At 52.3% G+C, this 13,349-nt stretch overlaps 1 protein-coding gene across 1 annotated transcript; it reads right to left on the reverse strand.

The window, feature by feature from the left end:
- Nucleotides 1-972: 972 nt before the first annotated feature.
- KRT4 (keratin 4) lies at nucleotides 973-7,152 on the reverse strand. The gene is made up of 9 exons (XM_055337001.1): nucleotides 6,667-7,152; nucleotides 4,910-5,124; nucleotides 3,736-3,796; nucleotides 3,280-3,375; nucleotides 2,580-2,744; nucleotides 2,197-2,322; nucleotides 1,555-1,775; nucleotides 1,269-1,303; nucleotides 973-1,160 (listed from the first exon to the last, which is right to left on the reverse strand). Exons 1-9 carry the CDS (start codon nucleotides 7,150-7,152, stop codon nucleotides 973-975), a joined length of 1,593 nt encoding a protein of 530 aa, XP_055192976.1.
- Nucleotides 7,153-13,349: the final 6,197 nt, after the last annotated feature.

Genomic DNA, 13,349 nt, shown 5'->3' on the forward strand with positions numbered 1-13,349 from the left:
ATAGACATAACCCCGGATACAACCACCTGAGATGGCAAAGTGAGTCCAGCACGAAAGCTCTGTGACAGGCTTCCACTCCTCCATCCAGCAATCGGGACATTGCTGATTCTTGGAACAAGTTTCTGAGAGCCTTGCCAGCCCAGTGGGCCGGAGTCCTCTGCATAGAGTCTCATGAAAATAGGGAGGCCTTGTTAGACGCTGAGTGCAAAATCTCCATAAGCTCCCTAACCCCTCATTGCACATTCAGTAGAGGCTGTCCGGCTGCCTCTCCTCAACCCCTCGCCTCCAGATTCCCTGCAGACTCAACCCTAAGATGGTTCTGCTCTGATTGCCTATCATTTTTATGCAAGTGCTGGCTACTTTGAGTTTGTGTCCCTGTTCTGTAGGCAGCCTTCAGGCTCCACACGCTGCACTCCTCCTTCAAATTAGCTGATGATCTTGATCTGTTGCAGGCAGATCCCTCCGGCCCCAGCCTCCTATACTCCCACCTGAAATCTAGACACTTCTCCCCAGGGAACAAGGACAATGGCTCAAGAGTGAATGACAAAAGCGTTTTATTGAAGATTCACCCAAAGACGGATAAAGGGAAGGAAAAGAAGTGGATGGGACACAGTGTGGTTCCTATCCTGACTTGTAGGGCCAGTTGCTGCCAAGTGACAAGGGGGTTTGGTGCTGATGTAGAGGGCTATCTGGGATCATGGGCTGGCAGGGGGCATACATGACCCTGATGACTCTGGAAATAAAGCTCCTGATAGTGTTCTCCTCTGTCAGTTGACACCCCTCCCATTCCAGGTGGGTCACTAGGCCCAAATCGAGAAGAAGCTACCAAACTCCAAGAGGGCAGAGTCCACACTGAGGTGACATTGGTATGATGAGCCCCAGAGAGGGAGGGTGGAGGTGGAGGTGAAAGAAGCACAGAGACACCAGGGCTGGGCCCAGCTGGGCTCAGGGGCTGCAGGAACCTTGTCTCCTCTATCGGTGGGATCTCTTGGTCAAGGTGGTGGTAGAGATGATCTTGCTGCTGGAACTGCCACAAACACCACCACCAAATCCAAAGCCACTTCCGGAGCCAGAGCCAAAGCCACTGCCCAGGCCAAACCCAGAGCAGGTTCCTAATCCTCCGCTGATGCCCCCGGCACTAGCGCTACCACCAACCACGGCTGCAGGAGAGAGGCAAAGGATATGGTTATTCAACAATACTGGCAACCAGGGCTCTCAGCCCAAACCAGGGGGAACAACCAGCTATCACAGGGACAGAAGGTACTTACAGATGCTCATGGCACTCTGGCATTCTCCAGACATTCTACGGGGGAGAGAAAGAGCAGTGAGTCACAGTAGGACCCCGAGCCATGCTTGGCCCATAAGCAGGCCTCGAGCACCTATCCCATCCTTATGCAGCCAAATTAAAGGACTGCACGTGAACCTGGTATCTACACCGCGCTGGATCGTAATGCACCTGTGCAGTGCTGCAGCAGATGGCCCAGCAGCGGTGCAAACTCCAGGTGCTGGGGTCTCTCCCTCCCTCCCACTCCTGCCCTGCCTTCCCTATCCCACCTGCTCTCCTCGCCCTCCAGCAGCTTGCGGTAGGTGGCGATCTCCACATCCAGGGCCAGCTTCACGCTCAGGAGCTCCTGGTACTCGCGCAGCATCCGGGCCAGCTCCTCCTTGGCCTGGTGCAGGGCGGCCTCCAGCTCTTTGTACTTGCTCTGGGCGTCTTTGAGGGCCAGCTCCCCACGCTGCTCCGCATCAACCACCGATGCTTGCAGAGTCTGGCACTGTAGACGACAGCATTGAGCAGGCAATCATCAGTGTCCTGCTGGCAAGGCCCTGCCATCTATCCCCTGTCCTGTCCCGGTTCTTCCTGAGCTAAGATGTGAGGGTGCTGTCTGTCCTACTCCTCACCTGCTTTACTCTTATGCATTTCATTTACTCCAGCCAGGGTCCACCAATGTCCCCACCAGGCTGATTAGATGAAGATGAGCAAAAACCAATGAAGAAACCTTATTTATCTGGGTGTCATATCAGGTTAACTAGGGCATTGCTGAAAAGACCTGGGTGTGGCTTTTATAAGGAATCACAAATCCCCTGCATGCAAGCTCAGAATCTTCTGGCCCAATGCCTGATCTTCTTGTCTATTGTGTAGACCTCTCTTAGGCCCTTGACCCCGTACCATGGCCAGAAAATGGTGACACTTACCTGCTTCTTGACATTCTCAATCTCAGCCCGCAGCCTCTGGATCATCCTGTTGAGCTCTGAGATCTCATTCTTGGTATTCTTCAGGTTGTCACCATGTTGGTCAACAGAGATCTGGAGCTGCTGGACCTAATATCCAGGAAAACACAGGGAACAAAGGGTCAGAGACATTTGAGTGGGGTCTATTCTCAAGGGAGCTCAGTAATAGGCACAGGCATCAGGGATAATATAAACTGTCATGTAATCTCAAATCAGACCAGGATCAGCAATGCCTGGAAGGTCAATTCATCTCTGATTTCTCTTGGGCTTGAGATGATGATCACCTGCTCACAGACACCAAAAGCAGAGCCCCAGAAACCATCTCCTAAGAGATCCCTGACACGCACCTTGGTCTGGTACAGCGCTTCAGCCTCAGCCTTGCTCTTCTGGGCAATCTCCTCATACTGCGCACGGACCTCAGCAATGATACTGTCCAAATCCAGGTCCCGGTTGTTGTCCATGGACAGGACCACGGATGTGTCTGAGACATGTGTCTGCATCTGGGACAGCTCCTGCAGGGAAAATGTCTCATGTCAGGTGCCCCAAAGAGTCTCCCCTACTCTCTGACACCAAAAATCAATGCCACAGGCTCAGATGGAAGCAGAGCTGGCATCCCAGTGTGTAGGGAGGGGGGAGAATGGTAAGTTTCTATGTAGAAATCAAGTGATTGGTGACATTTCAAGACAGAAAAGTAATGCTTCTAGTCTTTACTGCTCTCTGGGATCCATAAGCTACCCCATGTTAGTAGGTGCTCCGTGCATTGAACCGAAGGGAATGGAATGGATTCCTTTCACCAAGGAACTGCTAGACAACAAGAAACTCTATCCCATGCAACCTTCAGATCTAATCACCCTTCTCAGACAATATCTGGTTTTGAAAACCTCCTGGGTGAGTCTCTCACTTTAACTCTTTTGACCTATGACCTTGCTAAGAGCATCCTCAGCAAGTTAGGGAGCTGGAGTCCTTTCAAAGAACTGTGAATTCCCACAACATATCTGTGAAGATATGGGATTCCATTCTTCCAATGCACGGGGATGGAGTCCTCACCGCAGCAAAGAGGACCCTCAAGAAGTTGATCTCATCATTCAGAGCATCCACCTTGGCCTCCAGCTCCACCTTGTTCATGTAGGCAGCGTCCACATCCTGCACAGGAGACAGAAGAGACAAGGTACAGAAATTACAATAAGGGCAGGGGAGTGTTAAGTGATGCACAAAGGTAGTCTCGGCACCAGGCAAGATGGCAAAGGACTAATCATTTGACATACTCTGCCCTAAAGCCAGCTGCAGAAATGGAAGTTAATTATCCAAATGGGCTTTTTTTCCCCAACCTCAATTCCTTGGGGTGTGGTTCAGTTACCCACTCCTTTGACCACATAGATCTGGATAGTACCAAGTGGGGTAAAAGTGAGGCCAGGATGGACCAAACCCATGGTTTAAACCAAAGGCCACTCCCAGGGGAAGGGGCACCTTCACAGCCTCTCCATCCCCTCCTTCTTCTCTTACCTTCTTGAGGACCACAAAGTCATTCTCTGCAGCTGCACGCTTGTTGATCTCATCTTCATACCTGGGGGTAGGAATGGGAAGGAGAAGACAGACGCCCCACAATGAGCTAGTGTTTCCCGGTTCTCTTGCTGCTACGTTTCAAACACCTAACTGGATGCCTGGGTGGTTCAGTGATTGAGCAACTGCCTTCAGCTCAGGGCGTGATCCCGGGGTCCTGGGATCGAGCCCCGCACCAGGCTCCCTGCATGGAGCCTGTTTCTCCCTCTGCCTGTGTCTCTCATGAATGAATAAATAAAATATTAAAAAAAACACCTATTTGGACATATCCAGGTAATTGGTCACATTTTCTCATTTTCATACAAATATTTATTCAACTTACATTTATTAATTACATGTATGAAATACTGATCTAGACCCTGGTTTATTCAGAGAAGTGAAAATCAAACTATAAAGACCGTTTTCAAGAGACAAGATGTGAGGAGGACAACCAGCCACAACCTGGTTGGTTTTATTTCTATAGAAGGGCCATCTATTTGGTGGATTGAGTTCTCAAGGATGCTGCCAACACTCCAGCTCTCTTTGGTATGAGAGTGAATTGAGAGAGGAGGTTGGCATTTTCTCAGCCCCATCCCATAGTGAGCATAATAAGAGCTACTGTGTCTTAAATGCTCATTATATGTCCAGTGCTATGCTTATGCTTACCTGCTTTCTCAATCTCATTTAATTTCATCTAATTCTCAAAAACTAGAGTTACTATCCTCATTTTAGAGATAAATAAGAATAAAGCTCAGAGAGGTTAAGCAAGTTACACAAAAGCACAAAGCTCGTAAGTGGAGGAATCAGTATTCAAACAAGGTCCATCTGTCTACAGTCTGTGTTCTTCTGACCTGCTGTCCACCACTTCTCATCTGTATGGTCTCTGATCTTGTATACGGCAAGCCCAACTCCCTGAATGTATCAAGAATTTTCTACTTGGGGCAACTTAGGGTTAATGGGCCTCCCCTCATTAAAAAGGGCCCATGTAGATGCAGGGGAACAAACTAGAAAACCTTTCTGACCCTTTTGGGATTTCTTCAGAGCCTGGAATTCTAAATGACTGGACAGGAGCCCAGGGACCCTGGGGCATGGCTGGGCAGACTTTTTCAGGTGGCATCCCTCTATCCTCCACACATACTTGGTCTTGAAGTCCTCCACGCTGTCCTGTGTGGTCTTCAACTCAGACTGCAGGCGTCCTTTGTCATTGACCAAGGTATCCAACTGCTTCCTCAGGGCACTAAGGTAAGCCTCAAAGAGGGGCTCAAGGTTTTTGCTGGATGTGGTGGTCGTCTGCTGCTGGAGGAGGCTCCACTTGGTCTCCAAGACCTTATTCTGTTGCTCTAAGAACCGCACCTATGTTTTAAAAAGGCACCAATCAATCAATGAGGGCCTGAAGCTTTGGCAGGAGGACCGGCCAAGGCCACCCAGGTGACCCAAGAGCCATGCAAGTAGGGCCACCATGTTGCAACTCCAGGCACCATCCACTGGGGTCAACACGGTGGCGCTGCTCCGAGGCAGCAAATGGGCCACATGTGTTGTAGAAAATGGAGCAACAGCCAGAGCAATAGGGCCTGACTATGTAGCAAGTATGTCCTCTTGACCACAGCGATCCAGAGGCCCTGGGGTGAGGTGCCGACAAGAACATTGACCTTCTAGGAAATAATAAAATAAACAAAACTAGGAGATACAACCACAGTCTGGGGACTCTTGCATTCAAAGTAATCCTGACCCAAGGCAAAGGAGTGATAAATTCACTGACAACTTTTTAAATAAATGGACCTGGTGTGTCTCTTTTATAAACCTGTGCATGATTGAGTCTAAATAGTTAAGATCAAGGCCCAAGACACATTCTGAGTCTCAGCCAGGCTCACCCTGCAATAGCTTAGCATGATATTCCCACTTTATGTGCTTCAGAGCTGAAAGAAAAGCAGGTCAGGGTGACCGATCACAGTTTGAACCCAAAAGGTGAGATGAGGGGAGAGGAGACAAGGAAGCACCAAACCCGGGGTCTTGTTTCTATATCTGTATGTCCTGGAGTCACCATACATAAAGCCTCTTTAAGCTACTGAAGTTTTACTCGACTATCCAGGAGAGCAAACACTTCCACTCAGTCACTTCGAGACTCTTTAGTCTTGCCCCACACATCTTAGAGGACTAAATCTGATGCATGGAGAGCCAGGGCATCCTTGGCTGAGTGGCTATACTCATCCACTCACTCATTAATCTCCAGGTGACTCGGTAATCGGGGCTGAGCTGCTTGTTATCATCCATCCTATTGCAATAGACACTGCATGGGAAAGGATGTTGGATCACAAAAAGAAAAGGAGACACCCAACCCCTCCTCTCTCCAAACAGAATCAGAAATGAGCAATTTTGCCCAGAGTCAAGAGGATGAAGGAGATGACCCTCCAAGGTCTTATAGGAACCCAGAATCTGCCATTGGCGATGGTCCCTTTTTCGTTTGGGAAACCAGCCTGGTTTTCTTCTGCTCTGACGACAAAAGTGCCAATAGTTAAATTACTATCTCAACTATGATTAATTTTAATTATTAAATTATTAACCATGCTACTTCTGAAACAGAATCTGAGAAAGAGCAGGGAAATAACGAACCCACTTTATCGCTGGGATGCCTGGATTCAGAAAAGCTGAACGACGTGCAGAGTATCACAAGGCACATCTAGGAAGACTCCAAACATCGCGCTGGTCTGAGCAGCCTGCCTGCCCACCAGCCATTTCCCAAGAGAAAGACTTGGGGGAAGGACCCCCCCCCTTTAACAGCTGGAACACAGAGGCCCGGAGAAGCTCAGTGGTTTGCACCCCTGCGGCAGGCCCAGGTCTGAGATCCCAGCACTCGGGAGCCCCAGCTTCGAGCACCTGTGGCCGAGGGGAGCTCACCTTGTCGATGAAGGAGGCGAACTTGTTGTTGAGCGTCTTGATCTGCTCGCGCTCCTCCGTCCGGACCTTCTGGATCTCGGGGTCAATCTCCACGTGGAGGGGGGTCAGCAGGCTCTGGTTGATGGTGACCTCCTGGATCCCTCCGGCAGGGCACACGGGGAAGCCAGGGCCACCCCGTCCACTGAAGGAACCCCCAAATCCACTACCGAAGTTGCCGGCTCCAAAACCTGCCCCGAAGCTGCCGGCACCAAAACCGGCAGCAGCCCCAAAGCCAGCGCCTTGGCGGGCCCCGGCCACGCTCATGGAGATGCTCTTCCTGCCCCCAAGGCTGTAGAGGCTCCTGCTGCCGAAGCCCCCGGAGGAGCAGCGGCCCGCGCCCCCGGACACGGAGGCCGAGCTGAATGCGGCCCGCCTGCCCCCTCCGACCACGGCGGAGCCGCAGCTGAAGGCCCGGGAGCCGCGGGCGCCCTGCTGTCTGGGGATCATGGGTGCGGGGAGAGCGAGCTGGAGCCTCGAGAAGCGCCGGGGGCCAGGCCGTGAGTGCTGCGGCCCCAGCCCCGGCTCTTATATGTGCTGGAGCAGCAGGGCTTGGTTGCAGGGGCATAAAGGGAAAAATCTGAAACATCTCTGGGCTTGGCCTTTGGCACAGGCCCATCCTTCTCGTACCTGCTGAGTATGTCACTAAACACACCTTCAGATGTCATTTCGAGGGCACAGTTTACAGGATCCCAACACACTCCCCTTCGGGAGAGCCTCAACGAGTGCCCCAGGGCCTCCTGAATCACAGGCCTCTGCCCAGGCCCAGCCCCTCGGGCCTGCCACCCAGCGCACCTCCATCTCGGCAGCCTCCTTGCGGGCCCCCAGCTCCACATGAGATGACCTATCACCCATCCTCTCTCTCCAGGAGTTTGGAAACAGAGGACCTGGATTCCAGGGCATTGCCCACTCATACGTGTTCTGCAAACCTGAGCAAGTCACTGTCTGGGGTTCAGTTGCTTCACCCAGAAATGAGAAATAATACGAATATTTGCCTTCACCCCCTCTCCAGATGCAGTGAGATTATGATCATTGTAAACTGTCGGAAGCTGCACCTATATTGATTACCAGCATTATTAATCCCCCATCTGCGCTCGGCCCCATGTGCACCTACAAAAGAAGAAATCCATATTCCAGCCTCATAGTCTCCCAAACCTAGATCAAGATTCACCTCGACCTGACACAGTTGTTGAGAACCTACTTCGTGCCCATTGCGGAGCTGGGGACTGAGGAACTCATGAGAAGGAACTCATGTTCCTTCTCCGGCCTCTGTTTGGGTGTCTGTTTGTAGGATTCTAGATCAGCGTTCTCCAGTCTGGGTCCCCATTGGGCGTGCCCCGCTGCTCCATTTGCAGCCCAAACGTTTGCTTGCCTCCCCCAGGACAGAGCATGTTCTGCTTTCCCCTAACGGTCTCAGCATTCAGGGCAGGAGTCTGTAACCCTTTTGGTGCTCAGGATTCCTTTGGCAGAGTAGCAAAACCCATGAGCCCCTTCTCAGAGCAATGTTTTTAAATGCAAAGTCCTAGTTTTAAGCCCTCGCTTACATTCTTCTCCACTGGGTGGCATGGATCTGTGTTCAAATCCCACCTGTGGCCACTAACCAGCTGAACTCATTCAACCCATCCTCTCATCTATAAAGGGACACCTGCCTCTTACGTCCTCGCAGTGCCTGGCACAGAGTAGGTCAGTGGGCATTCATTCTTAGCCTGCCCAGACTTTGCCACTGCCGCTTAGGATGAAAAATTAGACAAATCTGCAGCCCTTCCCCGTCTTCTAAAGCCCTAATAAAACTGCCATTCCAAATTCGGGGAATAGCAGTGATCAGGGCCTGGGTAATTCCCATAGGCCCAAGCTGATCCTGACCACATGGAAGCTGGCCACGACAGAAATGACCAGCTCTTCCCCCCTGCAAAGAGAAAAGGCATGACCCATGGGGTGCAAAGAGGGAGGTCAGTGGATCCAGTTCTTGGGGATGGGGCTGCTGGGAGGACTGGACTGGCTGGGAGCTCTCTCCCCTCCCCACTCCCACCCTCAACCCCTCTCCCGGCCCTCCTCTTACCTCTACGTCTGGTCTGTACCCCACCCTCAGCATCCCCCACCTCCCCTTTTGCTCAGCTCCACTCGCCCCTACCCAGGTGCCCTCTAAATAGATGGAGGGCAGGTGAAGGAGCTGTGACAGCAAGGCCAGGAAGCCCCAGGCTCTATCGAAGGTCCGTGGAAGAAAGCCCAATGGATAGTCCATCCACCTGTAGTAAGTGAGCATCTTAGAGCCAGGACCACCTCCTACAAGGAATGCAGTGGAACCTTCAGTCCCTCTTTCAGTGAGTATTTACTGAGGGCCAGCTTTGTGCCAGCCCCGTGCTGAGTGCTTTATACACATGACACCACCCTGCCTTCCTAAAAGTTCTCCGGGGTCATGCAGTCGCACGTGGCGGAGTCAGGACTTGAACTCACAAAGGCTGCTCCCAAAGGCTCTGCACCCCCAGCCTCTCACTGTGTCATCCTGCCTGGGATGAGATCAGTTGTCTAACTTCTACAGCAGCCATTCCAGAATTGGGCACCTGAACAAACCTGGCTGAACTGACCATTCGGGTCAAGGGGGTCCTGAGGGCACTGGTATCCCAGGGTCTACTGACTCCCACCTTGACCCCAAGCGGGGACGCAGCTGGGAAGGAAGGTGGGGTTACTGCAGGTATCTGGGGCTGCAGCTATGGGAGCAGAGGAGATCTGGCAAAGAGCTGAGAAAGAGGTATTGCTCTGCTCAGTTTAGAGCTGCAGACGCTGAGGCCCAGAGAGGTCATGTAACTTGTCTGAGCTCACGCAGCTAGGAGGTGATGGCAGTGGGAAGCCAGGCGTCTCTGTCTACACCACCGCCCTTGGGAAGCCGAGGTCTGATTCTCAGCTGTCCTGCCCCGAGAGGAGATGGGAAGGCCTCCGGGATCGCAGCCTGAAGGAGGGCCCGGGACTCAGACCCTGGCCATCCCCCCCCCACCCAGGTCTCTGCACCTCCCACTCACCACCCCATTCTCTTGCGGTGATGAGAACTCTCATGGGCTAGGAGGAAGGCTTGCATCTGCAAAGCTCAAGCCCCAAGGTGGCTTCTGATGCCTCCGTTGGGTCTTGTAGTCTGTGGCCGTGACACTCCAATGCTAGGAGACAATGATGCGATGTGTTGTACCTAGAGTGGTGTCCACTCATGCCCGGAGCCTAAAACAGAAAGCAGGTGGGTGTGGAAGGGATTTGAGGGTGGGGGGGATAATAAATAATCTATAATCAGTCTAAATTTTGTGCCTGTGGGTACTTCCCCATTGAGGCACTCCTCATAAAGCTAATGCTAAACCGAGGCCCATACCATCCTGAGATTAAAAAAATAAAACAAGAGAAAGGCCGTTAGTGCTTTTCAGATAGAAGGGACTCTCATCCAGAGCTGCCTTTATGTGCTGGACACGGAGGGCTTTTCTCAGAACAGTTCGTTCCTCACAACAACCCTGAGAAGGAGGTGTTGCTCCGCTCAGAGCTGCAGACGCGGAGGCCCAGAGAGGTCACGTAAGTCGTCTGAGCTCACGCAGCTAGGAGGTGATGGCAGTGCGAAGCCAGGCGTCTCTAACTGCAAAGCCTGTGACCTTGACTCTACACTACAGTGTAGAGCTTCACATCTGCCCCACACATACCTGCAGGGGAAAAAAAATAAAATAAAAATGAATTTTAAAAAATAAATAAAGCATATGGCCACGTCTACAAACCCATAGCTATGACCCACCAGAGCAGCAACGGGGTCTCGACCGGCCCGGGGCACGTTCTGCAGAGCTGCCTCTGCTCCTTCTGTCCTTGCTTTTGTCACATGATTGGTTGCTCACTTTATGTGGCCCTGTCCTTGCAAGTACCCAACAAGGTAGGATGTTGTCCCGAGGGCCCGATTCCGTGTCCTTCAATTAAGCAAATCCAAATTAACTTAATTACAAATCCTACAATAAACCCAAAGCAAACAGGAAGAAAGGTCTAGACTAGAGCCATGTTCTGTGGCCTTATTAATAGCCAGAATTGCCAGAAGTTCACAAGCCCCTCAAACTGCAGCCTGAGAAACTGAAGGTAGACACGCCCTCACTCTGCACAGGGATCTAACCCTTGAAGTGAGAGAGACAGCGAGGAGAGTGTTTCCCTGGAAAAGGGAGAAATGCCTCCTGCCCGCCCGGGCTGGGGTCAGGAGACTGGACAAGGTGACCCTCGCAGACTGCAATGGCTACAAGCTGGTCCCCGTCCCACCCCTTCAGCCTCCCCTCCTGCCCTCTGTGACCCTTCCTCCTCTGGCAGCTGTTCCTGATCTTATCAAAGAGGATGAGCAGCTGACAGGGGTGTGGAGCCGGGTGGGAAGGTGTGTTTGCCTTGGGCTTTCTGGGCGAGGGAGGCGAGCCCTCGCATTCAGCCGGGGATTACAGGGATCCCGGGGCCTTTCACTCAGCCCCAAAGCAGGTGTGTGCTGTGAGAAGCGCCCCCGCCCTCCCTGGTCCTCAGTCGCTGTCACTGGGCCTCCTGGGCCTGAGTCACTCTTTGGGGAGCCAGAGCCAAGCTGGTGATCAGAGACTCTGCAGCAGAGGGCCCATCAGCATTTCAGGAAGGGGCAGAGGGTCCGGGGGGACAGTGAGAGCTGGGACTCCTACCTTCAGGGGGCGCGGGGGGGAGGGCTCTGGGCGTGAGCAAGTGGGGGTACCCAACACATTTTGACAGCAAAACCAAACACAAGCATATCCCCATTTGCAAAACAGACGAAGGGAGAAATGCTCCGATCGGTGCAGAGCGGGAGGGTATGAGCTTCCCACACGCTGCCTCCACCCCTGCGCGGCCCTTGGGGGCCTCAGACTCCAGGAGCTCGGCGTGGGGAACCCCTGGGTCCGGGCCATTCCCAGCCTTCAACGAGTATTTCTAAGTAACATGATGTTAGTGGACCTTCCTGACAAGTGAGATGACCTTTGACTTCTATTGCATGATCATCTAAATGTCTCGATTTGGTTTTTAAGCTCTAAATGTAATTTCAGTGGCACCGCCGGCTTGCGTTACTCTACCAGGAGCAAGCTCCTTCCAGCTCTCAGCCGATACGTGAAGTTTGGCCTAGACGGCGTCCCGGGTCCCTTACTGCTCTCGTACCCCCTGCTTCTCAGCGTCTTGTTCTGGAAAAGCAGCATAAGCCAGTTGTTAAGAACTTGGACTCTGGAACCCGAGTACTGAGGTTCCACGCCCAGCTCGGCCGCTGCTTGCTGACCTCAGGCAAGTTCCTTAGCCACTCGGGCCTGCGATTCCCTCGATTCCCTCCTCTGCGAGACCTACTTCTCTCCAGGCCGCGGAGAGCGAATCAGCTAGAGGGCGAGAACCCAATCACAGTGGCTATTATTCCTAGAAGGCGTCGACGTCAGGAGGGGGCGACACTCCACCCCTAAGAAGAGAAGCACCACCGCTCTGCAAGTGTGATCGGCTCCCAAGCTGGACACCACTCGGGTGGGTGAGGTGGAGCTGGTTTTGCTAAGCGCTAGGAGTTTGTGTTCCTAAGCTGTGGTTTAGGGTTTGGCTCAAAATCCCTGTGCTGGCCTTCCCGTAACCCCCGAGGAAGCTTTCACGGGGCATGTCTGGGCTCTTCCAAGGAGGACCCGGTGACCGGGCTCAGAGCAGGAGGTGTCGAGAGAAGAGTCCATTCCAACAGGAGTTTAAGGTTGCCCGGGCAGGGGGTGGGTACCATGACAGGCTCGACTCAGGCACACTGATTTGGTAGCAGGGTTTTGGGGTGTGGAGGGCACAGAGCAGCTGGGTGTGGAATGAGGAGTGGGGTCCAGGCTCAGAGCAGGGAGCTGTGGAGATGAAGAAAAAAGGGGGTGACTCAGAGAGACACGATAGGAGAAGGACAATTGAGATTTGGTGAGAAAGGGGAGCGGGGGGACAGAGGTGACTCACGGAGAAAGGGTGTAGGGCTTGGAGTTAGCAGCCCTCCACACCATAAACCAGCTATATGGCTGCTGGTGTGAGACCCCTGCGAGCCGTGATTGCCTCACCTGTAAAATGGGCTATCACATGTCCCCCTACTGAATTCTGGGTCTGCTTGAAGGTCACAGGCAAAGTAGGATATTTGTGAGGCGCCTGAGTGACTCAGTCGGGTAGGTACCTGCCTTCAGTTTGGGTGGTGACCCCAGGGTCCTGGGATCCAGCCCCACCTCTTGCTCCCTGCTCAGCGGAGAGCCTGTTTCTCCCTCTCCCTCTGCCACTCCTCCTGCTTATGCTCTCTCTCTCTCTCTCTCAAATAAATAAATAAAACCCTTTTTTAAAAAGTAGTGTATTTGTGAACCATAAAGTCCAATTATAATAGTTTTTTTTGTGATCCCCAGGTGGCTCAGCAGTTCAGAGCTTGCCTTTGGCCCAGGGCGTGATCCTGGAGTCCCGGGATGGAGTCCCACGTTGGGCTTCCTGCTTCTCCCTCTGCCTGTGTCTCTGCCTCTCTCTCTCTTTCTGTGTCTCTCATGAACAAATAATAAAATAAAATATTTTTAAATAAATAAATAAAAATAAAATAAAATAGTTTTTTTCCAGTTTTATTAAGATATAATTGACACACAGCACTACAGAAGTCTAACGTGTACAGCATAATGACTTGGCATATGTATATA

The sequence above is a fragment of the Nyctereutes procyonoides genome, unplaced genomic scaffold, assembly GCF_905146905.1.
Source record: "Nyctereutes procyonoides isolate TBG_1078 unplaced genomic scaffold, NYPRO_anot_genome, whole genome shotgun sequence".
Classification (NCBI taxonomy): domain Eukaryota; kingdom Metazoa; phylum Chordata; class Mammalia; order Carnivora; family Canidae; genus Nyctereutes; species Nyctereutes procyonoides.